This window comes from Bos taurus, chromosome 5 (genome assembly GCF_002263795.3).
Source record: "Bos taurus isolate L1 Dominette 01449 registration number 42190680 breed Hereford chromosome 5, ARS-UCD2.0, whole genome shotgun sequence".
NCBI lineage: Eukaryota > Metazoa > Chordata > Mammalia > Artiodactyla > Bovidae > Bos > Bos taurus.
Window position 1 is genome coordinate 67,591,338 of NC_037332.1, and position 27,548 is coordinate 67,618,885.

At 40.3% G+C, this 27,548-nt stretch overlaps 1 protein-coding gene across 1 annotated transcript; it reads left to right on the forward strand.

Moving 5' to 3' along the window:
- Window positions 1-8,737: 8,737 nt before the first annotated feature.
- On the forward strand, window positions 8,738-27,477 carry HSP90B1 (heat shock protein 90 beta family member 1). Its single transcript, NM_174700.2, has 18 exons — window positions 8,738-8,883; window positions 9,885-9,987; window positions 10,674-10,815; window positions 11,577-11,693; window positions 12,738-13,069; window positions 18,070-18,181; window positions 18,407-18,526; window positions 19,887-20,003; window positions 21,735-21,872; window positions 21,961-22,038; window positions 22,167-22,232; window positions 22,657-22,926; window positions 23,195-23,440; window positions 23,942-24,078; window positions 25,630-25,708; window positions 25,799-25,954; window positions 26,229-26,351; window positions 27,175-27,477. The coding sequence occupies exons 1-18, from the start codon at window positions 8,835-8,837 to the stop codon at window positions 27,202-27,204; spliced, it is 2,415 nt and encodes an 804-aa protein (NP_777125.1). The 5' UTR covers window positions 8,738-8,834; the 3' UTR covers window positions 27,205-27,477.
- Window positions 27,478-27,548: the final 71 nt, after the last annotated feature.

Here is a 27,548-nt window from a genome sequence, read left to right on the forward strand (position 1 = left end):
TTTAAGCTATAGAAGAAATCACAAAAGATGTACAAATAATAACCACATTTTTAAAAGACGTAAAGGCAAACAATGGACTGTAAAAAATATTTGCCACAAAAAAATTTATCTTTATTCTAAGAAAAATACTGACATCCTAGTAGATATACAAGCAAAAGATACAAATAAGTTAAAAAAAATACAAGAATATATATAAAAGCATATTTAACCCTTCTAGAATTCAAAGAAATCTAAAATGATACAGATATTTGATACAGATATCAAATAGCTGTATATTATTATACAGATAATCAATGATACAGATATTTGAAAGTATAGCTATCGAAACCATGGAGTCCCAAAGAGTTGGACACAGCTTAGTGACTGAACAACAATAACAATCTAAATATTGGTGAAATTTATACCTTATGTATACTTATGGAATTGTAAACTGGTAATTCTGGAAAGCTATTAGAAAGTATGTTTGGAAAGTAAATAGCAATATACTTCAAAATATATTACTACTTTCTGGGAATCACTCCAAGGAACTAATCAAAATAGTGAAAAACTACAACTGTTAGGTGTTCATTGCATTGTTTATGATAGAAAAAAATAGAAAAAGAAAGAAAGCAAACTAAATGGTCTTCACAAATGATATAACTAAGAGGATAAAAGTACAGTCACTGATGGCAAGCTATATATATATATATATATATATATATATATATATATATATATTAAAAAAGAAAGTTGTGGGCTTCTGCTTCCAGCCATGATAAATAACAGGGACAAGACTTACCTACCCCCTTCAAAAAATTAGAAAACTGGACAAAACATATTAATTAGCTATTTTCAGATATTATACATCAGGCAGTAGAAAGTGTGTGATCCTAGAGAGAAGTAAAACTAAGGGAGTTATCATCACAAAAAGTAGACTTCAGAACAAGCATCACTGGTAATAGAAAGTGACATTACATAATGACAAAGTAGTCCATGAAGAAAGTACAATAATCCTAAGTATGCATGCACCTAACAACAGAGTTTTAAAACACACAAAGCAAAACTGGTAGAAATGACAGGAGAACTAGACAAACCCATAACACAAGTTACAGATTTTAAAACTTGTCTCTGAAGTAATCGATAGTTTAAGTAGTCAGATAATCAGCAAAGATGTAGAAGATCTGAAAAACACTATCAAGCAAATTGATTTTGAACATTTCACCCAAAAGCAGCAGAATACAGATTTTTCTCGCGTGCACACAGAACAATCACCAAAATGAACCAGCTTCCAGGCCAAAGTTCAGCAAAATGCAGCCTAAAGGCCAAGGCCTACCTGTTCCCTGTTTTTATAAAGAACATTTTACTGGAACTCAGCCACTTTCACTTATAGTGAATATTTAATATTACAACAGCAGAGCTGAGTAGTCATGATAGAGATTATTTGGCCCACAAAGCCTGAAATATTTTCTATCTGGCCTTTTAAGCAATAAGTGTGCTGAAGTCCATCCTAGGTCATAAACCAATACTCTAACAAATCTGAAAGAACTAAAATCATATAAATTCTGTTCTCTAACCCCAATGGAATTAAATTTGAAACTGATGACAGAAAGATACCTGAAAAACTGACAAGTTTTGGAAATTAAATAATACATTTCTGAATAACTCATGAGTCAAAGAGAAAAGCAAAAAAAAAAAAAAAACCCCACAAAACACAGCGAATGGTGAGAGAAAATAGACCATTAGTTGCCTGGTAGAGGATGGGGAGAAAATAACTGGGAAGAGAACTCTTTACAGCACTGGGAATGTTTTCTATCATAATCATAGTGGTAATTAGGTGTAGGCATTCATCAAAATTTACCAACTGACCACTTAAAATGGGTGCATTTTATATAAATTAGGCCAAAAATAGAGCTGATTCTTTAAAAATCTGAGGACTAGGACTTCCCTGGTGGTCCAGTAGCTAAGACTTCATTTTTCCAGTGCAGATGGCCCAAGTTCGATTCCTGGTCAGGGAACTAAGATCCCTGTGGTATGGCCAAGTAATAATGTTAATAACTCCACAACTGCTAATAAAGAACCTTCCCAGTGTTTGTAGAAATAGAGGATTAATGGGGACAGGAGTGGGGAAGTGGACAGAAGTAGAAGAAGAAGTTATCTTGGAGTGGAAAGATAAAAGTAGGATATGATTTTTTTATTTTACTTTAAAACAATGTAAGCAAAAAAAAAACATTAACTACAAACTTTTCATGATTACTATAAAGTGCAAAACCCTTATCACTTGTCAAAAATAGATAGTAGCCATAAAAATAGTGCATTAAAAACCAAACAGTGCTGCTATTTTTAAAATGGATAACCAATAAGGACCTACTGTACAGCACAGGGAACTCTGCTCAATGTTACCTGGCAGCCTGTGTGGGTGGGGAGTTTGGGGGAGAATGGACACATGTATATGTATGACTGAATCCCTCCGCTGTCCATTTGAAACTATCACATCATTGTTAGTTGGTTATACCCCAATACAAAATAAAAAAAGTTAAAAAAAAATTTAAATAGCAAACAGCATTGAATAAATTCTATTAGATACATTCCTCTTGTTATGGAAAAGGTAGACTAATATGTGCTTATCAGAGAGCTATTTAAGACAAACTGACTTTCTCTTGGCATAATCAGGAAGACTAAAACAGAATGGAAAGAGCCCGACAACTGCGCCAGAGAACCAAAGCTATTTAATATCTGTCCCTGGCCTACTTGATAGCAGCAAGTGGCATTAGAGTGGCACCTTCCACATTGTTGGGGATACAGAGGTTGAGTGTGGGCTCTGGAGTGACATAAACCCCCCCAAGATCTCACTCTGACGGTAGCTCTTGCAGCTGTGAGTTTGAAAACAATGACCACATCCGATACAGCAGGATTAAATGAGACTCTGCATAATAGCCAACTAATAAACATTTTTTTAAAATTTTGTTTTCTTAAAAAAAAAAATTTTTTTTGTTTTCTTTAACATCGCAAAGATGAACTTATTAAGAAAGCACATGCCCTAGTAAGGGATGAGGACTCCTGTTCCAGTGCCCTAGATGAACATTACTGCCCTGGGTATCCTGTTGATCCTGAGGCCTGGTGTCTAGCTTTTCCTTCCACTCTATGAACTGCTTCACCATCTCTTCAATAAATTCGCTGTTCTTATTTCCAAAAAGAAATGAAGAGACAAAGAGGGAGGGAGAGAGGGAATGGAGGAAGGAACAGCCTTCCCAACAGATTTGTTAAGCAAATCATCACTGCTTAGTTTACATTTTAGAATCTGCAAGGTATATATAAAGTCCTCAATCAATGTTTGCTATTCCTACTGCTGTTGTCAGTGTTAACATTACATCTACAGCAAATGTTTGACTTCAAATTTTGTGATAAAGTAGCCTCAAAGTAGTATCACTCTATTTATCACTGCAATTTAGAACTAGAAGTTATGAGACTATTTACAAACTGGTGAAAATTTCCTCTGCTTTTTATTTTTTCCAGAAATTTCTCTTAATATGCTTAGGCTTAGAAATTTTTTTTTTTTTTAGAAATTTCTATATATAAATAACATGCCCCCACCCCCACCCTTCATGATCACAGCATCTAACTTTAGTAATTTTAGTTTGACAGCCCCAAGCTGCACTTTTTCTTTTTTAAAGCTTTTTATTCTTAAAACATAATTTGGTGGGAATGTAAACTGGTACAGCTTTCCTAGAGTGATATTTATCAGTATTAAAACCCTTTAAACACAACTCATTTATTTTTATCAAGCATTTCAATGTTAAGAATTTATTCTATTTATCTATAAGGATTCAATTTCAATTTAATTTTTCTAAGTCGTGGTAGGCTCTTTGCGACCCCTTTAAAAATGGATGCTCAATCTTAGTTAAGGAGGTCTCCCCCATTCCTACTATGTACTCACAGCCTTTCTTATTTTCTCCTAAGTTGGATTTCTATTTTATATGGTATAAGATAGGAGTCAACTTTATTTTTCTTTACATGGATAACCAGTCAAGGCCAGCATCGTTTATAAAACAAACCATCCTTTCTCCTCTAAACTGAAACATCTATTTTATCATGCATTAAATTGAAACAATGTATCTCTGGATTCTCTCTTTACCTACACTGTTCTGTTTGTCTATTCAAACATGTAGTGGATATGTATCATCCTTTTTCATTGTGCAGCATTTGAATCCCCTTCCTATTTGGGGGGAAATCCCCACTTCTGGCTCTTGCCCTTGCCCCCGCCCCCTCCCCCTTTCATGAGCCCATTACTCACAAAAGAAGCTGAAGATGCCAGCTAGAACCTTTCTCAGCTTCTCTTGCAGCTAGGGTATGGTAACAGCCAGCTTCTAACAGCTTCTAACACTGGCCCCAGTGATTTCTGACTCCTGGTATTCACCTCTTTATATAATTGCCTCTTTCACTAAGTAGAGTTAATTGTAGAAATGACAGTGTGTAATTTCTGAGGTTAGTTATGAGTTATCACAGCTTCTGCCTTGTTTCTGATGTGGATCACTCACTCTGGGGAAAGCCAGCTACCATACTGTGAGCACACTCAAGCAGCCCAAGGGAGAGGGCCAAGCAGTGAGGAACTGAAAACTCTGGTAAATACCTATGTGAGTGAGTCATCACGGAGCAGGTTCTCCAGTCCCAGCCAAGCCTTTGATGTCAGCAGCAGATGCTGACATCCTGATTGCAGCTTCATGAGAGACCCAGAACCAGGACTACCAAACTACATTCCCCACAATAGATACTGTGAAGATAATCCATGCTTATTTCTTTAAACTACAGTTTGGGGGTAATTTGTTACACAGCAATAATACCCTATAGGTTATGGCACCAGACGCAACTTCTCCATTCGTTTTATATTCTTCAATAAGATTTTACAGTTTTATGTTGGAACTATGTCTTTGAAGCTTATTCCTAAGTATTTTATGGTTTTGGTCTCTAATATGAATGAAGGTGTTAGAATTTCCATTTCTGTGTTTTCTGCAAGATTCAGTTCAGTTCAGTTCAGTCGCTCAGTTGTGTCCAACTTTTTGCGACCCCATGAATCGCAGCACGCCAGGCCTCCCTGTCCATCACCAACTCCCAGAGTTCACTGAGACTCACGTCCATCGAGTCAGTGATGCCATCCAGCCATCTCATCCTCTGTCGTCCCCTTCTCCTCCTGCCCCCAACCCCTCCCAGCATCAGAGTCTTTTCCAATGAGTCAACTCTTTGTATGAAGTGGCCAAAGTACTGGAGTTTCAGCTTTAGCATCATTCCTTCCAAAGAAATCCCAGGGCTGATCTTCAGAATGGACTGGTTGGATATCCTTGCAGTCCAAGGGACTTTGCAAGATTAGGGTAAGTCTATTGATGCTTATTTTCCCCCTAGCTAGAGCCTCTTGAATTTTCGGATAGGCAATTATTTCACCAGTGAGAAGGAATTTTAAAGTGAAAGCCCACAACTGTTCTAAAATTAATGCTATGAATTGCAGCCCACCAGGCTCCTCTGTCCATGGGATTCTCCAGGCAAGAAAGAATACTGGAGTGGGTTGCCATCCCGACCCAGGAATTGAACCCAGGTCTCCTGGATTGCAGGCAGATGTTTTACCAATTGAGCTACGCAGGAAGCCCCACTTCATTTTTTTGTCTCAGACACTTTTACACAGTGTGGGACAATACTGACAACTGGGGGCATCTTTGTCTGGTTCCCGCTTCCTACTGAAATGGGTTTTAGTGTTCTTTGTTTTGGGTTTTTCTTTGTTGTTGTTCTTTAAATTAATAGTTGCTATTAGCATTTTTGGATTGAGGTATAATTAACATATGACAAAATTCACTCTTTTCAAAGTTTACAGTTTGATGAGTTCCAATCACCACGAAAATCAAGATCAAGAGCATTTCCATCACCACGCCTCAAAATTCCCTCACATTCTTTTGCATTCTTTTATATCTTTGCTTCAGTTTAAATAAGACGCATGCACTGATGACAGTAATATTTCTTCAAGTTCTGCACAGAGACCATATCTATATTGCTCTCCCTTATACTGCCAGCACTTTGCATAATCCTAGGGACATACCAGATCTCCAACACTGCTGAATTAATAAATGAAAGAGTGAACCAAAAAATGAACCGAGAAATTCATCCTGGAGCTCAGCTCCACACATCAGTGCTCTCAGATGCCAACTGCTATCCTGTCTTCATCTCCCCAGTCTGCATCCTCCCTGACTCAGCAGTAGATGACCCCTGTCAACCAGGTGAGCTATCCATTGTTCCTAATGACACCCCAGTGTGTGTCTGGTTTTTCTCTCCCAAGTTCAACCGCAAAGGAAGGTGCTATCTAGTGGAGTTAACTGTGCTCAAGAAAAAGCTTAACAACAGCAACAGTAACAATAACACAAACAACAATGGTAGCCTTTCCAGTAGTATTCGTGGACACTGTCAAAAGGGAAAAACTAAAATTAGGAAGGAAAGGACTCAGATCCAAAGGTCAGGAGCTTAATAAGAACCTGAAGTGTAAGTTCTGGAGAAGCTAGGCCAAGACAAGACCTGAGGATCAATCATGGGTCAAGTGGCAGGAGAGGTGGAGACCACAGGGGAGAAACAGAGAGGCTGGAAACAGGGTAAGCTGCCCATCCCTTGGACAGGGTGCACAGCCATGAATCATGTCTTAAAGGGACAGAGTTGAGCCTGACAACAGCCAACCATCTTTTTCCGCCAGTCTGTCTTGTGTTCTGACTGTCTTGTGCATTCATTGTTTGCAGAAACATGTGCCCACAAACAATGGATCTATTTTGGAGGGCCCATCTCACTCTCAGTTTCCTCCAGGTGCAGCACAAGTGACCCACCACTGACCAGTTAAGATGGAGTTTGCAATCTCAGAATTGGTTGCTTACTTGTTCAGAACTAGAGAAAAAGGTGAAGCAAAGTTATGAAATGCAGAAAAGTCAAGGCAGTCATCTTTTTCTAAAAGCAAAAAATAAACAAGAGTTGAAACACACAAAACACAAATACTGAGATTTATGAATGTAATTCATACCCTAGTATACTCTTAAAAAAAAAAAAAAAAAAAAGATGCAAGCACAGAAGCACGACAAAAGCTTTGTAAGCTAAACTTTTCTTACTAACGACAAAGACAGGTAATTGAGGCAGATGTAAATGAAGCACCACCACAATGGGTAAGTGCTGACCACAGATTTAAGACTGGCAAACCTAAATACGGGAAGTTATAAATAAATATGATAACCTGTCATTGAAACCTTGCCTTCAGGAATTCGGATGATGATCTGAAAACAAATTCGAAGTTCAATTACCCTGTAGGAAGCAGTAAGGAAGGCAGTGTTTTTATCAGAAACTGGGGTGCGAGTCAGGGCGGGGGGTTATGTAAAGATTAGGTTAAAGAGACAGAGAAAATATTTTCCAAGGCGCAAGCTTAGGGTGAGGGACTTCCCTCACACGAAAGACACCTGGTCTTTCTGTACTTCTACGAAGTTACAAAGCTGTACTCCCTCTCTCATTTGCAGCCCCACAGGTTTTGCTTTCAAAGATCTGCAGGTGTATCCTCCTGCACGTCAAACTGAAAGTGTTTCTTCTTTTTTGTGCTAGACTGGACTTTACTACCATGCTCTCCACCTGACTCACAGCAGGGACTCTGGGACCACCGGGTCACCGCCTTTGAACTTCATGAGGGAGTCGGGGCATTAAAGTGGCTCGCAATTTCCCTCAAGGGAAGGTGGAGGGAGCCCCGCTACTCTCTTCTGGAAATCGAATCTGGAGGCCTGGGATTCCGGTCGTGAAAGGAGCAGACGTAACAGGGATTCCGGCTGCCCAAGTGACGCACGGGAAGGCAGATTCGGAAAAGGCTCGCGAACGAGCACGAGGCTGGGGCCAGACTCAGAGAGGCCGCCCCCCAGAACACGGAGGGGTCTCGGCCAAGGCCTTGGGGGCTTTCTAGGCCCGCTTCTAAAAGATGTACACTGGAGAGTCTGGAATACGTACAAACCTCTACGGCAATGGGAACAACGGGTAAATTCCACAACACCCGGCGCAAGCTCCCGCAAAGACACGGGGGTAGAACTGCAGAAGGAAGAGCCAAACTACGCAGCTGACCAAAGACTACGATTCCCAGCATGCGCTACGGAGTTTCCTCTCTAGTACGTTGCATGCTGGGAACTGTAGTTCTTCGTCACTCGCATGGAAAAGCGCTTAGGTATTTTCAACCTCTCACGTGTGTCTCTTTACTGAGAAGCACTGTCAAATAGAAAGCTGACTGCGAAAAGTCGCTCTGGAATCATTCCCAACGTGACCCCACGCGTGGACACGGAAAAGGTGGAGAACTCGTTGCCATGGCTACCGCTTCCCCTGGGCACGGAATAAACGCGCTCTAGGATCCGGAAGTGGTTCCGCGCGACCTCTCCACAAGTGGGGATGAGTTCTGTGCTGACGTTCATTGGACGGTTTCCCTTAGAGGCCAGAAGAACCCAAGTAAAGGGGCGGTTCCGAGTGAGAGGGGCCCGCGGAACCATTTGATTGGAGAAAAGGGGCCAGGACTGGCCAATCGGGAGGAGCCACGCTTCGGGCATCGGGCACCGCACCTGGACAGCTCCGATTGGTGAACTGCGGTCCCCCCCACGAGTCCCCATTGGGTACAGCGGGTGCGTGGTGCGGTACGATTGGTGGGTTCGTGTTTCCCGTCCCCCGCCCGCGAGAAGTGGGGGTGAAAAGCGGCCGGACCCGCTCGGGGGGTAGTGGGCGGATCGCGCGGCTTGAGGTGTGAGCCTCGGAACTCCGGCGTAGGAGGGGGCGGAGGCGGCTCCTGAGCTCAAAGGGGACTTGAGACTCACCGGCCGTGCGCCATGAGGGCCCTGTGGGTGCTGGGCCTCTGCTGCGTCCTGCTGACCTTCGGTGAGTGGTCCTGGAGGAGAGGGCACCCCGGGACGCCCCCCTCTCCTCAAGCGCGGCCTCTTCTCGAAGGTTCTGGGGGCGTTGAGCCTGGGAGGAGGGGATAACAGGGTTAGGGTTTGGGCCAATGGGGGTGTCCATCGCTCTTCCTCGAAAGAGGTTGGGGGGATTTCCTTTTCTGTCACCTTCTGGAAGCATAAAAGGGGACTGGAGTCGTTTAAATCCCGTAAGATCTGGTGTCCGCTCCTAGCAGTCTCAGCCTCCTCGGGGTGGGGCCTCCCTCGGGCTCGCGCCCCCCCAGGAGCATCACTTGTGCCTTTTCCGGAGGACTTTTGTCAGACGCCGCAACCTTTGATCATCAGAGTTTGAGGGCACCCCCACCCCCACCCCCCGCCCCTAGTCTCCTCGCCAACGCGAGTTTCCTTTCTTAGCTGTTGGGCTGTGGAGCGTGGGGCCCTGGGGCAGCAGACCGGCAGTGTCAGCGGTTTGATTCACTTTTACTCTAGCTCCTTAAGGTCCTAAAATTTATTATCTCTTCCTTTTCTCAGGCCCCTGGGGCCAATTTCAGTTCTCCTGGGTAGAGGTTGCACAAACACTTTGTGCTTTCTGACCTGTGATATTGAAGGCCTAAGTTTTGGCATGGTCAGTTTGGAGGCCTTGTCTCGGCCTGCGCGCAACACGTGTGAATGTAGAAAGGACCTGGTATCAAGTCGGCTAAACAGTATTTATAAAGGATCCCGGGGCTACCCTTTTAGAGGTGATGGACACCTCCGTATTTAAAAATCTCCTGAGGGACCTCACTGTCTGAATTGAAATAAGAAATATGCCGACTTGGGTTTACATCGGTTATTTAAACCGGTGGATCCATTCTTCCATCGCCGGCTCCAATATTTACCAAGTGAATTTTGCAACCCCTACCCTGGCCCTGTTCCATCTTGGTACTTCATGAGAAGTACATGAAGCAACGATGTGTGAGAGTTTTCTGATGTTAAATCTTCCTTTAGGGTCAGTGCGGGCTGACGACGAAGTGGATGTGGATGGGACAGTGGAAGAAGATCTGGGTAAAAGTAGAGAAGGCTCAAGGACAGATGATGAAGTAGTACAGAGGTTTGTGTTCTTCTGAACCTATACATATAACCCCTTGGGAACCTGGAAGGCTGTAGCTTCTTTGTATCTCTTCTCCAAAGGCCCAGAAGTACTCTGAATTTAAATAGGTGAAAAATAAAGACATTAGAGGTAGCAACTGTGTGCATGCATAGTATCTCCTGACTTTGCCCCTAAGAATGACTGGTCAGAATAAGATGAATTAATTCCCTTGGAAACTATTTTGGTAACTATTTCAGAATACTAGCACTATAGCCTTGCTAAGATCTTAGAAAAGACTTTGGTTGTATGCTCAGTAAGTGTGTACACTTTGTAATTAAAAAGATTTACGTCTGTTGAGCAATGTTTTCATTCAGCCTTTTAGGACTTAAAACTTTGTAGAGCCTTAGAAGCCAGAGTTTCCCTGGCATGTGTCCCATGTGAGGGAACAGAAATGTGTGTGACTTTGCTTTATAATAGAGGAAAGTTGGGTTCACTTTTCTGACAATTTTAAGCATAGAGTGTTTCCAGCTTGGTATTAAAAGTAACCTATCATTGTGGAAAAATAATAGTGAGATGGTAGACTGGTAATATAAAGGTTTCCTTTTTACCCTTTCAACCTTTAAGACCATTGTGCTTTCATCACAGATGCTGTATTTTTGGAGGGAACTAAGTAATGCAATATTAGTTGATCAAATTTTTTTCCTCAGAGAGGAAGAAGCTATTCAGTTGGATGGATTAAATGCATCCCAAATAAGAGAACTTAGAGAGAAATCAGAAAAGTTTGCCTTCCAAGCTGAAGTTAACAGAATGATGAAACTCATCATCAATTCATTGTATAAAAATAAAGAGGTAAGCAGCCTGTGGTTATGATGTTATTTTGTTTCTGTATGGTAGCTAACTTGATGACTTTCACAGTTAATGTGCTTTGTTGCTGTTTAGTTGTGTAGTCCTTAAGCCATGTGTGACTCTTTGTGACCCCATGGACTGTAGCCTACCAGGCTCCTCTGTCCATGGGATTTCCCAAGCAAAAATACTAGAGTGGGTTGCCATTTCCTTCTCCAGGGAATCTTCCTGACCCAGGAATCACACCTGTAACTCCTGCCTTGGAGGCAGATTTCTTTACCACTGAACCACCAGGGAAGCCAATAGTTAATATGCTTACACAAACAGTTGTCAAAGTTTAAAGACCCAGCATGTGCACGAATGGCTACTAGATACCTATTTGTATTTGTGGGAAGGGGGAGAGACATTTTCTCTTCTTTCTCCCTTTCCCCTCCACTTGTGTTCATGGCTTGCTGAATAGTTGTGAGTCTTAAGGACATTCATACAAACTGAGTCTAAGTATTGAATACATTAAGGTCACTAAGAAGGGAAATAGAGTAGTAACTACTCTGATCAGTTCAAGTGTTCTATATAGTTGTTCCAGTCCTTTGTGTAAAGAACTGTATCTCCTTTTAGCAAGAGAGTAAAGCCACCCTTATACCATAATACTCTCTAGTCCTTAAAGAGAGTTTTTTCAGAGTACAGAGGAGAAATGAATTTGACGTTAAGTTTGATGTCATGTATTTTGAGGCTAATTGAAGTGTGTATTAAATCTGGCTTCCATTTAGATTTTCCTGCGAGAACTGATTTCAAATGCTTCTGATGCTTTAGATAAGATAAGACTAATATCACTGACTGATGAAAATGCTCTTGCTGGAAATGAGGAGTTGACGGTTAAAATTAAGGTAAGCTTAGAACAATTTTAAAGTGGAAAGAACTCTTAGAGATAGGGAATCCATTGTCAGTCAAGGTAGACTAGGTTAGGGGCAGTAACAGTTAACTACCAACTGTCAGGGACTTAAATCAGGGGTCAGTCAAATATGGCCTGTGGGCCAAATCCAACCTGCTGCCTGTTTTTATAGATAAAGTTTTATTGGAACGTAGCCATGCCCATTTGTGAATTATCTGTGACTGCTTTTGACAGAGGCCGTACGGCCTATAAAGCCTAAGATACTCTCTGGTCCTTTTCCAGAAAAAGTTTGCCAACCCCTGGCTTTAAGTCATTAATCACAGGCTGCCTTGGGGCCTCTGCTTTGCATCATCCTCACCCTAGGACACAGGCTGATGGAGCAGCTGCCATCTGGCGTATAGCTGGTTGTCATGGTGCAAAGAAAGCTTGGAGGGTCTCATACCAGTTAAAGGCTCCACCCTGAAAGCCATGCTTTTGACTCCCACTTGTAACTCATTAGCCAGAACTTGTCACATGGCCTTAACCAACTATCAGTGAGGGAAATATATTCCGGTAATATTTCCGGAAGGCAGAGAGCCGGGAATATTTAGTGAAGAACATTGATCCCCACAGATTACAAAGACAGAAAAGACATAAGTCATTTAAGTTTCAGATCCTTTTATCTTCTATCAATGAATAGAGAAAACATAAAATTTTATTTTTCTTGATTTTTTTGTTTTTCCCCTTAAATAACTTGTTCTGTTTAGGTCTATCTCTGCCCATTGACATTTAGACTGGTCCTTGCCTTCTTACATTGATCGATATTTTATCAAATACACTAAACTTAAAATTCTTCTTTATAAAGAAAGATGTTTGTACTTAAGATGTGTGCTTTTTGAAAAGACCATAAAATACTATCTGGAGGAGGGAAGGAGTTCAGTTTTTTTCCTGCATTGGATTGATGTGCTTCAAAACTGATAGCTTCTCAGTATATAGCTGAGTATTTCCTTTCCATATTGTGAGTATTAAGCAAGTGTAATTGTCTTGTTCTTGGTTTTAGTGTGACAAGGAGAAGAACCTGCTGCATGTCACAGACACTGGTGTAGGAATGACCCGGGAGGAGTTGGTGAAAAACCTTGGCACCATAGCCAAGTCTGGAACAAGCGAGTTTTTAAACAAAATGACTGAGGCACAAGAAGATGGCCAGTCAACATCGGAACTGATCGGTCAGTTTGGTGTTGGTTTCTATTCTGCCTTCCTTGTGGCAGATAAAGTTATTGTCACGTCAAAACACAACAATGACACCCAACACATCTGGGAGTCCGACTCCAATGAATTTTCTGTAATTGCTGACCCCAGAGGAAACACTCTCGGACGGGGAACAACCATTACGTGAGTATTACTCACTTGTAATGAGAATTAATAGCCATAGCCAGGCTCTTGACTCTCCAATTCTAGCTCTCTGAGCCAATGGCCTATTCTGGACCTTAATTTCTTTGCCTGTAAAAATGAGGAATGTGAGACCAGTTCTCATCATGTTAAGTATTTTGAGACCTTGCTAAGGACCAGACCCAGAGTTATGGTGGCTGCTGTCGATGGAGGGCATCAAGTAGGAAGGGTTAGCTCTTCCAGCTGAAGGCGCGTCAGAGGACTCACAGACAGGTGGCTTGTCCAGGTTTTCCAGGGAAGCAGGACTCAGAAAAGTGGTGGCAGTCTGTGGAGCATCGTGGATAAGGGCTTGGCAATACAATGTGTTCATAAGATTCAAGGAATGCATTTCAGGCAGTGGCAGTTACTCATTGAAATTGTAATGAAGTTTTTAAAGTTTTCTGAAGGTGGTATGGAGGGTGGCAGGGGCGGTTGAGAAGAGACTCTCAGTAACCTGGGTAACCGTTGAAAATATTCAAGATTGTAACTAGGGTTGGGGGCAGGTTAGAGAGAACAGGTACAGATAAAGGACCTGAAAGAGAGTTATGAAAGTTCTCTGGAAGAAAATGTCTCACTGGAGGATAGTTAGATCTTGTCTGGTGGCTCAGATGGTAAAGAATCTGCCTGCAATGCTGAGACCCTTGTTCAATCCCTGGGTTGGGAATATCCCCTGGAGAGGGAATGGCTACCCACTCCAGTATTCTTGCCTGGAGAATCCCATGGACTGAGGAGCCGGGCAGGCTACAGTCCATGGGGTTGCAAAGGGTCAGACATGACTGAGGATAGTTACAAGTCATCGAATTTGAAGTGGAATTTTAAGTCACCACCTTTGTGGGGCCGGGAGGGGCTGCATTGAGTTACAAGGGCTTCTCTTATTGTGGAGCACCGGCTCTCAAGCACACGGGCTCAGTGGTTGCCATGAATGGGCTTCTCTTGTTGCAGTGCATGGGCTCTCTAGTTACTTAGTTACCCCAAGACGTGGGGGATCTGATCTGAGTTCCCCAGTTCAGTTCAGTTCGGTCTCAGTCGTGTCCGACTCCTTGCAACCCCATGAATCGCAGCACGCCAGGCCTTCCTGTCCGTCACCAACTCCTGGGGTTCACTCAGACTTAAATCCACCGAGTCAGTGATGCCATCCAGCCATCATCCTCTGTCGTCCCCTTTTCCTCCTGCCCCCAACCAGGGTTCAAACCTGCATCCCCTTCAGTAGAAGCTTGGAGTCTTAATCACTGGGCCTCCAGGGAAATCCCAAGCCAGTAACTATTGTTGGTGTAAACAAGGCAGATCTTAGTCCCAGTTATCTCCTGGTGCTTACAGCACTGTGAAGTGTGAAGCAGACAGGAGACAGGACAGCTTTCTTGCTTTTGTTTTTTTATCTCCATCATAGAGATAAATTCCAATTTAGAAGTCAGTTGACTTACCCAGTTCTGCCAAGTGAAAATGTGCCCACAGCCCTGCTTTTTCCTTTTTTTCTTAATTCAGTTTAAAATTGTCTCAGTATAACTGATTTTTAAATATGCAAGTAGGAAACAAACATATATCTTATCATTTCAACATTTTCTTCATCCCAGAAGACATTTTTTGCCTTCACTGTCACAAATTTTCCTTTAATAAAAACTAGACAACTGCATTTTAGTATTTTTACTAATTTTTCATTGTAAACTTACCTTTCCCTCCCTTTGTTATTAACATTCACATATCCTGATCTCTTTAGGAGGCATCACTGATAGTTATACCCAAGTGCCCTCTCTGTTAGGTGGTAGGAGAATACAGGTAAATCACATCTCTTAACTAGAAAGACAGAAAATGATGTCCCAAGAGGTGTTTGTGTCTTTTGTTGCTAAGAGACAGGTGAGATGTCTAGATAGAAGTTCCACATGAGCAAACATTTTGTTGATACTCCATTCCCAGTGGCTAATGTGTGACTGGCAGATATTTGTATGAATGGATAAGGGTCATCAGGACAGTTTGCATGAAGTAGTATGGATGGTTGGTCAGTAAACGAAACTTGACAACAGGTTCTCCTTTCCTTGGGCAAAATTGCCTTTTTTCTTCAAGGCCTACCCCACCAATTCACTCAGTGGATACTTGCTTGAATGTCTATTAACTGCTAGAGTTTAGGGCTACAGTGGAGAATAAGACAGTGGCTGTTCCTCCTTTCACATGGCTCATTCAACTAAGAAAGAAAACACAAGAAATAATTTCAGAATGGCAAATGCCAGAAACGAAGCTAAGGGACAACCCCCTTATCAGAAGGTCTTTCTGAAATGGTTTTGAGTTAGGTTCAGATGTTCTAGGCAGCAAGCACTGCACGTTGGACAGTTTCAGAGGCACATTTGAGGAACTGAAAGTCTAGAATGGCCAAAGGGAAAAGAGCAAAGGCAAGGAAGTAGCAAGTTCAAGATCTTGCCCTACCTACATGTTACTTCATCTTAATACTGGGCCAGTAAAGTAGAGGCTGTCAGACGAGTGTTTCCTCCCTACTCCTGTTCTTAGCCCTAGTGAGCCACCACTTATGAGAGATTTAGTGAAGAATAAATGAGATCATGAAATCAGCATCTTGTAAATGCTAACATAAAATGGCTTCTGCCCCTCCTGCTTATTCTATCTTCTGCATTTCTCCCTAAAGCTAGTCACTGCTTCTCATCTGTTGTCTCTCATGCCGTCTCCTCAGAGATGAGAGAATTAAGTACTACTGCATCTTTTAAAGTCAGCCTTTCCTGAACACCTTCCTCTTTGCCATCAAAGTGTAAACGTATTGAAGTCTCTCTGGGAGGAGGGGCAGGCAGGTGATGCACCTTTCTGCTGTCAGGCACGTGCTGTCTCGTTTTCTTTCCTATCTACTGTTGGGCGTTTCGAAAAAGCAGACTTGCCTTTGCTGCTATTTCACCTTCTGTTCCCCCCTCAGCCCACGGTATTTTGACTTTATCCACCACTTTTCCATGGAAATAAATTACCAGTATTCCTTGTTGCTAAATCCAATGGATTCAGTCTTATTTTAGTTGCTGTGATCCCCAGCAATAGTGTCTCTCTTTCTTTTTTTTTTTTTTTTTTTGAGTTTTTCTTTTGTGTTTTCTACAGAATTTGCATTTTACTGCTCACTCCTTAAAACAATCCACTCAGTACCTAGCATCATTTTTTTAAATTTCCTTTGCCTGTTTCTTAAATGTTGATAGTCTCTTTTCTTCAGAAGTTCAGTTTTAGCCCTCTGTGTCCTGTGTCCATCATGCAGTCTTAACCACTGTTGTGGATTCAGGCTCCAGTTCCTTCTCGGGCTTCTCTAATCTATATTCTTAGCCAAGATCAGGAGTCAGCAGACTTTTAGTTAAAGGGTCAGCTAGTAAATATTTTAAGCTCATGAACTGTAGGATCGTGAGATTTCTCATGTCAGAACTCTCCTATCCATAGTTTGAAAGCGGCCATAGACAGTATATGATGAGGTTGTGTCCTGATGAAATTTCTTGTGAGTGGCAACCAGAGTTTGCCAACCCCTGGTCTAGATCTTGCTACTGGGTTCTAAGCTTATATATCTAATTGCCTCTTGAATACCTGACTAAGATGTCTAATCATCAGCTTCAATTTGCATCCAAAACTGATGCAACTTGGTACCAACCTAGGATCACTAGTATGTATACTCCGAGACCAGAGTTTAGTCCCCTCACTAGGCTGGGTCATCATGTACTGTGTACTTGCTGGAAACTCCTCCTAAACTATACGCTTTTTGAGGCAAGGAGGGGACCATGGATACAACATTATCCATTTCTATTGGGAGCACAGACATCAAGATATGGGCTACCCACTGTGTTTGAGAGTATGATGTGGCTGTTATTTTCGGTGGGTGGAGGAGAAGTTTGCAGCAAGGGTGGTAAGGAAGAAGCAGCAGCAGTGCTTCAGTTTTTGGTACTGTAGTTATTATCTCAGCCAGTGCTGTTCCTGATAGAACTTTCTGTGGTAGACATGGTCTTTCACTACTCTGTCCAGTATGGCAGCCACTTGCCACATGTGACTGTTGACTTGGAATGTGGCGATTTAACTAAAGAACTGACTTTAACTGTTACGACTATAACTATTTATAACTGACTATAACTGACTTTTAACTATTAACAAATAGTCACATATAACAGGTGGGTGGCTCCTTTTTGTTTAGTGCAAATAAACAGTAGTTCAGATTAATGTTCTAGCTATTATTTTAAATAAATTCATTTATTTATTTTTGACTGTGCTGGCTCTTTGTTGCTGCGCAGGCTTTTCTGTAGTTGCAGTGAACAGGGTCTACTCTAGTCATGGTGCGTGGGCTTCTCACTGCAGTGGCTTCTCTTGTAGAATATGGGCTCTAGGGCACGTGGGCTCAGTAGTTGCAGCGCCCAGGCTCTAGAGCGCAGGATCAATAGTTGTGATGTACAGGCTTAGTTGTTCCATGGCATGTGGGATCTTCCTGGATCAGGGATCAAAACCATGACTATTGCATTGGCATGTGAATTCTTTACTGCTGAGCCATCAGAGATGCCCTCTAGCTTTTTCTTAAGGAACGTGTTTTTATTAGGGGTTAACTGTCTATAGTATGTAATCAGTTAATTTCTAGGGAAGCTAGCAGAGTGCGTATGATTCAACTTTTCTCCAGAATATTGCAGACTTCCCACCTTCGGCTAGCTTAAGATTTCTGTTCTTCAAATGAAAAAAAATCCAGCACATTGAGGAGATTGGAAACCTTTTCATTTTTTGCTTATAATGAAGACTGTTTTCCACTTGAGGGAGTGCAAGAAAGATTCTTCCTTTTACTATACCCATATTTGGTACATTTAGCTCACAAACCTTTATTGGTGATAAGAGTTCTTAACATGAATGATGGGGGCTTTGTGGGTTATGCACAGTTGGCTATTATAATCAAATGAATATTTACACAAATTTATATATCAGAACTTTTAAATAATGACGTGTCTCTAAATGTCTTATTTTCCTTGTAGCCTTGTTTTAAAAGAAGAAGCATCTGATTACCTTGAATTGGATACAATTAAAAACCTCGTGAAAAAATATTCACAGTTCATAAACTTTCCTATTTATGTATGGAGCAGCAAGGTAAATTTATATGAATAAAATTTATATATGTATATTATCTTGGACATATTTAAATATTTAACACATAAAAATGAAGGTTAAATCTGGTTCTTCTAATGCAGGATACTCAGTATTTTCTTACTGAAGACTATTTTTTTGAGCTGTAATTTTTTTTCATATCTTATAGATAAAATCAAGAATTATGAAACATTAGCTTAACCATCATTCTATTTTCTACATAAACAGACCGAAACGGTTGAGGAACCTGCTGAAGAAGAAGAAGCAGCAAAAGAAGATAAAGAAGAATCTGATGATGAAGCTGCAGTAGAAGAAGAGGAAGACGAAAAGAAACCAAAAACTAAAAAAGTAAGCCCGGTTCATCCTCCTACTTAAAATATTGTTTAGGTTATAAGGTACCAGATTCCTAGAAAAAGGGGTAAGATTTCTTGTTGCAGGAGAGGGGTTTGGGTTGGAGGAAGGTGGTCAGAGGATACAGCCTTCCAGTTATAAACGAGCACCAGGGACACAAGAGACAGTGTGGTGGGGCCAGCACTGCTCTGGAATGTATGGAAAAGCTGTAAGAGTCTTAATTCCTGAGAGTTCTCATTATAAGGAGATTTTTTCTTTTGGTCCATTTCTTAAAATTGTTTATTCTTTTATTCTCATCTGTATGAGATGATGGAGGTTAGCTTACTGTGGTCATCATTTTCACAATATGTGTAAACCTTTATGTGGTACACCTGCAACTCGTATAGTAATGATCTCAATTGTATCTCGGTAAAACCAAGGCAGGGGAGATGGGAGAACAAAGATGGAAAATATTTTTTAGATTATGTTAGAAAAAACACAGAAACCTGGATATGCACAGACTGATTTAAGCTTCAGTTCTTCATGATCTTTTCTCAAGGCCTTGTCTGCAGGCCCAGCTTTTAAAATCCAAGCTGTTTGTGTGCGTTTTCTCTCCTTAGAAAGTTTTAAGTAGCAAACGCAGATCATTTTTATGAATTATTCTCTGACTTTTATATATTGCCCAGGACTGGTGGCTTATGATAAGTCTTGAATTTTAAAATCTTGAAATCTTTTTGCATCTTTTGTCACATAGATATGAACTATAATTAAATAAATTAAATTAATTCTCTGGTCTGCTCAGGTAGCAGAGTAGGTAGAAGTAATGGTGAATTTTGAGAAATATATAAGATGTTGGATTTCTGTAAGTCATGAAATAGAAATACATAATATGTATATCCTTCTAACCTCAAAACATATATTCAAGAAATAACATTTTAGCTAGTTAAAAATAACTGAAAAAAATCTTAATTGGATTGTTACCAATTATTACAACCATTTGCCTTTCTTGTATTAAATATCAGTCTTAAATATTTAGAGAGATACTTAAAAAAATTTTTTTTTAAATTTTGAATATTTATTTATTTATTTGGCTGTTATGGGTCTCAGTTGTGGAGCCCAGGCTTAGTTGCTTCATGGTGTGTGGGATCTTCCCAGACCAGGATCAAACCAGTGTCCCTTGAATTGCAAGGCAGATTCTTAACCACTGGACCACCAGAGAAGCCCTTTAAAAAAAATTTTGATCCATTTGGCAGGAACCATATTACAATAGAGATACCCTATATTATTTTGAAATGTTCTAAAGCTGTAGTTACTGTACTATAACTATTGATACCATTGGTGTAACTTAGGAGAAACTAATCAAATACTGTAACTTCAGGTTGAAAAAACTGTCTGGGATTGGGAACTGATGAACGATATCAAACCCATATGGCAGAGACCATCGAAAGAAGTAGAGGAGGATGAATACAAAGCTTTCTACAAATCATTTTCAAAGGTAAATGTTATTTTAAAATAATGTAATAAGAAAACATCCCTATATCAAAAATAGGTTTAAACACAGGTTTATAACTATTTCAGCACAACCAGTTTCCTTTTTAATCCTGTGTGTTTTATATTATGCATTAAAAACTTTACTCTGAGATGGAATCTATAGGCTTCTAGACTAGATCACCAAGGCTTTATGCTACAAAAAAAATTAAGAACCACCTACGTCAATAGATGCTTGATTTTTGCTACAGAACCTGTAAGGCATAAAATCATGCTATTGAATGTCCTTTACCATAATCTTAAAGGCTTGTTTACAACATCAAACATTTATTTTGAGGCCATGCCTAGAAATGATGACTAAATCTGTTGTCTTGCCTTTTTTTTTTTTTTTACTGATCATTTCTTATAACTCTTAGAATCCAAAACTAGCTTTGACTAAGATGGTTTCAAGTTAATGTTTTCTCAAACAGCATTTTGTACAAATAGAACAATTTAATGAACTTAGCATGGCTAGAGAAAACTGTGTCCATCATGCAGTCTTAACCACTGTTGTGGATTCAGGCTCCAGCTCCTTCTCGGGGTTCTCTAATCTGTATTTTTAGCCTAGATCAGGAATCAGCAGACCTTTAATTAAAGGGTCAGCTAGTAAATATTTTAAGCTCATGAACTATAGGATCTGTGACATGTCAGAACTCTCCTATCCATAGTTTGAAAGCAGCCATAGACAGTATATGATGAGGTTGTGTCCTGATGAAATTTCTTGTGAGTGGCACCCAGAGTTTGCCAACCCCTGGTCTAGATCTTGCTACTGGACTCTGATTGTTCTGTATTCTTTATTCTATCTGCTGATTTGTTACTTAACCTTTGTTTCCCTTACGTTAACATCCAACTACCTTTAAGCTTTACCTCTAAAAACTTTCCCTTGGTTCTGCCTCCTTTTTCATTCTCGTGTAACCTAAAATCCTAGCATATATAGAGGTACTTACATCTTAAAAGCCATATTAGAAATATGTGAGCAGTGTGTGATTTTAAGTCTTTTAGAGGCTACATTAAAAAAAAAATTGAAACAGGCCAAGTTAACTTTTAATAGTCTATGTTTTTTTAACCCAGTATTCCAATAGTATTTCAACAGGTAATCAATACAAAAAATTGGTCCTTTTTGGTTTTTTTGTTTGATTGGGGTTTTTTGTGGGATATTTGTTGGTGCTACATTATCAAAGTCTGGTGTATGTCTTACACTGACCAACACATCTCACTGTGGACTAGCTACATTTCAGGTGCTCAGTATGGATAATATAGGAATTTTCTGTTCTTATATACCTCTTGGATCCACTGCTGCAGTCCAAGTTTCTTGGAAAAAATCTGTTGCTGAATGCTTTTTTAGCTGAACAGTACACTCACAAAATTTCTTACGTCATTTTGTCATTTAGACAGGATGGTGGTTTTCCTGTCCTATCCTCTCACGTGTGTAGAACCTAGACTCAGCCATCCTTCCCAGGGGTAGGCAATAGAGAACTGTTGACAGCCACATCAGAATAGCCATGTCCAGCCAGTTAGAAGTGCAGTCTTAACTGTTTCTTCTTCCCTCTTTGCCTTCCTCTCCCCTTCACTTATTTGGTAAAGGAACTTTTTTGTTAGTTGACTGTTAAACTGCATGTGTACCACACCCTATGTTGCTTAGCCTTTGCACTGCCTTTTCCATGTGCCTTTTGAATGACCCAAGATACCAACTTTCTAGGAAAGCGATGACCCCATGGCATATATCCACTTTACTGCTGAAGGGGAAGTTACCTTCAAGTCAATTTTATTCGTACCCACATCTGCCCCACGTGGTCTGTTTGATGAATATGGATCCAAGAAGAGTGATTACATTAAGGTGAGTTTTTAAATAGTATAAACTGAGTTTAAAATTTGGAAGCATGATTTCCAGAAAGTGACCTTTGTTTTTTTGGTCTCCACTTTAGCTGTATGTGCGCCGAGTATTCATCACAGACGACTTCCATGATATGATGCCCAAGTACCTGAATTTTGTCAAGGGTGTTGTAAGTATCTGGAGGTTATTGGGGGAAGAGGGGAGTAGAGTGGGGGTCTTAAAGTGGGTTTTTTTTGGTCGGTTGGTTTTGTTTTTCTCTGACGTTTGTATTGCTTGTTGAACTTTTGCTGTCTGCAGGTGGACTCGGATGATCTCCCCTTGAATGTTTCCCGTGAGACACTTCAGCAACATAAACTGCTTAAGGTAAGTAAAGTGAAGTCGCTTCAGTTGTGTCCGACCCTTAGCGACCCCATAGACTGCAGCCTACCAGGCTCCTGCATCCATGGGATTCTCCAGGCAAGAACACTGGAGTGGATTGCCATTTCTTTCTCCAATCCAAATGTTCAAACATAGAAGTTGAAAGAGCTGTCCAGTGAGCACCCATATATATGTACTATCTGGTCTAAAGTTAGAATATAAACATGAAAGCAATCTTGTAACTGTTGCCAGTGACAACTTAAGTTTCCATTCAGTCTGACACAGGAATACTTGGCCATTCCCTGCCCCCCTTGGTAAATACCAGTGTCTTTGTATCTTTCTCCACTACTCCCCTGCTACCTTACATAGTGTAGGTTCTCAAAAGTTTGTGAGGAAGTTCTCTAATGAGTTATTCTGTCATTTTGTTTAGGTGATTAGAAAGAAGCTTGTCCGTAAAACTCTGGACATGATCAAGAAGATTGCTGATGAGAAATACAATGATACTTTTTGGAAAGAATTTGGTACCAACATCAAGCTTGGTGTGATAGAAGATCACTCAAATCGAACACGTCTTGCCAAACTTCTTAGATTCCAGTCTTCTCACCATCCAAGTGACATGACTAGTCTAGACCAGTATGTGGAAAGAATGAAGGAGAAGCAGGACAAAATCTACTTCATGGCTGGGGCCAGCAGGAAAGAGGTGAGAGAACTTCGACTGGTCTGCTGTGTAGCTAGGGACTGATTTATAGCCAACTCTTGAGAGAGAAAAAAAGGAAAATTTGTAAACTGAAATAGTTCTGAGACCTGGTCAGTTACTGACAGGAAGAAAAGTCATTTGTATTCTCTGCATCTCTTAATTCCCTACCCATAAAACGGGATTGTTGGTACTCTATAAATGTACCTACTTGGATGAAGAAAACATACTAAGGCCAAACTGGAAATTTGTGTTATTTCTTTTAATTTTGTAGGCCGAATCTTCTCCCTTTGTTGAGCGACTTCTGAAAAAGGGCTATGAAGTGATTTATCTCACAGAACCTGTGGACGAATACTGCATTCAGGCTCTTCCCGAGTTCGACGGGAAGAGGTTCCAGAATGTTGCCAAAGAAGGAGTGAAGTTTGATGAAAGTGAGAAAAGTAAGGAGAGTCGTGAAGCAGTTGAGAAAGAATTTGAGCCTCTGCTAAACTGGATGAAAGATAAAGCCCTCAAGGACAAGGTATTCTAGAAATTAGAAACACTGAAAATTTTAGCATCTGTGTTTTAAAAAATTGTTTTGTTAGCAAATTAAACTTTGTAACTGGTTACTTTTGTAGTCATTAAAAGTTATACAGAACACTTAATATTGTTACATTATTGGGAGGACAAGCTTAAAATTGATGAACTGAAGAATTACAGGGATATGTAATTATTCTGTATGTAGGTACTTTTTTTTTCTTTGTAACTGAAAGTTTTTCATAATTTAATATTGTCTTTACAATAGCTTAAATTTTTACAGGTTAAACTTAAGTTGTATATGTTTTTGAAAGTTTAAGTATTTCTGACTAAGAAATTCAGTTATGAAATGACAGTTTTCCTAAGAATCTGAATAAGAGGTACTTTTCTGAACTGCCTGTTTGTGATCCTAAGTGATGAGTCCTTAAGGAGTTGAAATGCAATTACTTGACGACCTTTATTGTTGATATTTAGAGATAACTAACTTTCGCTTTCTCCTCCAAAGATCGAGAAGGCTGTGGTGTCTCAGCGCCTGACAGAGTCTCCGTGTGCTCTGGTAGCCAGCCAGTACGGGTGGTCTGGCAACATGGAGAGGATCATGAAAGCCCAGGCATACCAGACAGGCAAGGACATCTCAACCAAGTAAGCATCCTCAGGGAAGGCCCTGCCAGGATGTAAGCTCTCGCCCAGCCTCCCATTAGAAGATAACACAGCTTCTACACAAAGAACTAATGGGTTTTAAGTGTCTACCACTCTCCATTATAGAGAAGTTGACAAAATGATTAGATTTACTAAAGAAAAGGTCTTGTACTTGTGATTTATATTTAGTATTTTATATACAGATGGAAATTTTCTTAATCTGTTACATATAATGTCTTTCAGCATTAGGTTTTCTGCTTGTATGTGGACTGCCTTTACATTTTCAGATAATAGTTAAAGATGAAGTTAAGGACAGTTACATTTCTTAAATGAGTTAAATCCTTTTTAATTACCCCTTCTACCCCAAGTGGTATTCTCCACTAAATACAGGGTAGAAGATGCACAACCAGCAATTGAACTCAAGGACCAAGTACTGGAGGTACACTAGGTCTTTGGTACCCTTTATTTTTAAGAAATGTGTATTTCAGGTTTATATTTTAATGTAACAACCATAGTTTTGAAAATGACTTCTTCCTTGCTTTTATTCTCTCTTCTACCTGGACTGTCTTCTAACTAGCTACCTATTGTCACACTTTTTTCCCCCAACCGTAGCTTAAGGATTCTTCTATCCGAAGTGTAGTTTACATTGTCTCAATCCCTAAACTCCATTTAAAATATACCTATATTTCATAATTAGCATGGCTCAAGTGTATAATATTTATAAAATCAGATGCCAAAGTGCTGTTTTATTTGTCTTGTACCTTGGCTAGATTGTAAATGTCAGGTGGAAAATGGGTTTCTGCTTATATTCCATTGCAACAGTACAGTAGCCATTTAAGTCCATCTTTTCAGTCATTTATTAACAGGATGGTACCTTCTATCCAACAAACATTTGAGCACCTACTGTGTCTATATACTGATGCTCCACAGTAGACATCACTACTCTTTTGCAATGTTCAGACTAGTCAGGATTGAGAAATCAAGGCATAATTCTGTAAGCCCTGTGTGTATGATAGGTATGCCAAGATGTAGGGAGAAAGGTTCCTTCCTGTCCTCAGCCTGCAACTGCAGGAAGGAGAGCAGTCATGGAGGACAGGTAGGATGCTAACAATGATGATGGTATACCCATAATGCATTGCAGCCGAGCTTAGTGAAAAGTGCCATTTTTCTTGGAACCATATTGGTTGAAGCATCATGAAGAAGGTGTTACTTAAGCAGCACCCAGAGCCTGTTCTGTTCCAGAACTCTGGGGAGACACAGCTGCAATTATGATAGTGATTACATTAAGAGGGGATGAACAGGACATGAAATCAGTTCATCCACTCAACAAAAGGCACTTGGGATTCATTAGTAAATAAAGTAGTTCTTTATTGTACTATTTGATCTAACCATGCACATTGCCCTTTAAAAGGGAAAGCATGATTTAACAATATATAAGCATGTCTTGATTTTTTAAAAGTTATCTGTAATTATGTAAGTTATACTAGAATGTGGGAAATGTATGGACCCTCAAATTTGATCTATTTGTTAACGTTCATTTCTACTCTGTAACAGTTATTATGCCAGCCAGAAGAAAACATTTGAAATTAACCCCAGACACCCACTAATCAGAGACATGCTTCGAAGAGTTAAGGTGAGCAGTATCACGGCCTTACTCCTCTTTTTAATTTGACTTCTTTGTACCCTTTAGTATTAATAAAGTGTGTGACTCCTTCCATTTCAGGAAGATGAAGATGACAAAACTGTTTCAGATCTTGCTGTGGTTTTGTTTGAAACAGCAACACTGCGGTCAGGATATCTTTTGCCAGACACTAAAGCATATGGAGACAGAATAGAAAGAATGCTTCGCCTCAGCTTAAACATCGACCCTGATGCAAAGGTTTGATGTAACTTACTGAATGTTTGAGTCCCGGTATCAGGCTCTGTGCTAAAAATGAATGAGAAATTTCCCCTTTCGCATCCATTTTCTTTTTTTGCCTGTCTCCCTTTGTTAGCTTGACTGTTAACTCTAATTACAGGGTTTCCTCTATAGTTTTGTAGTTAACAGAATTAACTGAATTAAAGTTAATTATGATCTTACACATTTAAATGAACAGAATGAACACAGAGCCAAGGTGTTTGATGCATTATGGGCTCATAAATGTTGCCCTTAGGTTGAAGAAGAACCCGAAGAAGAACCTGAGGAAACAACAGAGGACACTGCAGAAGACACAGAGCAAGATGAAGAGGAAGAGATGGACGCAGGAACAGACGAGGAAGAACAAGAAACAGCAGAGGTAGAGCAAACCAAGAGGGGGACTTGCATTTTTAGTTCTTGAAAGTCAGAACTATTGCCAAAGTCAAGAAATAGGCATCTAATATCAAATTCAAAAGCTGGAACAAATCAATTTAAATGTGTATTTTGATCCTCCCCACTGCCTTTACTTCCTTAGTTTAGCCATCCATTCAATTTTTAAATAGGCAAGGAGCCTAGGGAGGCAGGGACTGGCGGCTGCAACTTTATTTTAATCTTTTTGTTGGCTGTGCTGGGTTTTGCTGCTGTGCGGACTTTCTCTGGCTGTGGAGAGCAGGCGCTTACTCTCCTCATCGCGGTGGCTCCTCTTGTTGCAGAGCAGGGGCTTCAGTAGTTGCAGCACATGCCCTCAGTAGCTAGGGCTGCTGGGCTCCAAAGCACAGGCTCGACAGTTGTGGCTCAGCTGCTCTGTGGCACGTGGGATACTCCCAGCTCAGGAATCAAACCCGTGTCTCCTGCATTGGCAAATGGATTCTTTATTCCTGAACCACCAGGGAAGCCCTCGCCACCCATTCTTGAGGTGTTTTTAAGCAGATTACTCCTTAGTCTACTGTGCTTCCATGTTCTCTGCCACTTGCTTCTGCCTTACAGTAACATTAACCGATTCTAAATTTTTGATTGTTCAGGGACTATTGATCTTATGGGTTCTAGGTTATTTTGCAGATTACCAAGCTAAGATTCTAGCCTATAGATCCAATAATGGAAATAGGCTGGATCTATTTCCATTTTTACCATACATGAACCTTTGGTGAGCAAAGGTTTGTTGTGCTGATTTTTAATGTATTCTGATTTTTCTGTTTTCACAGAAATCTACAGCTGAAAAAGATGAACTGTAAATTATACTCTTCCAATTTGGATGCTGTGTGGAGAGGGAATGTGAAGTTTATTTCTTTTGGGAGAGACTTGTTTTGGATGTGTCCCCCACCCCCATGCCCTCAGCCCCCTTCTCCTCTGCACTGTAAAATGTTGGGATTGTGGTCACAGGAAGAAGTGGGGTTTTTAGTTGAATTTTTTTTAACATTCCTCATGAATGTAAATTTGTACTATTTAACTGACTATTCTTGGTGTAAAATCTTGTCATGTGTATAAAAATAAAAAAGGTCCCAAATATCCAATGTCTTGCTTGTCTTTTTATAATTCATTGTATAGAGCTCCCTGATACTTGATTTTTCTTGCAGTT

Excerpts from the sequence above, each read along its gene's own strand:
- HSP90B1 (NM_174700.2), top strand. The coding sequence starts at position 8,835 with ATGAGGGCCCTGTGGGTGCTGGGCCTCTGCTGCGTCCTGCTGACCTTC. Across the intron at positions 20,004-21,734 it reads TCTACAAATCATTTTCAAAG|GAAAGCGATGACCCCATGGC; the intron begins GTAAATGTTATT and ends CCAACTTTCTAG. Across the intron at positions 22,927-23,194 it reads CTGGGGCCAGCAGGAAAGAG|GCCGAATCTTCTCCCTTTGT; the intron begins GTGAGAGAACTT and ends TTAATTTTGTAG.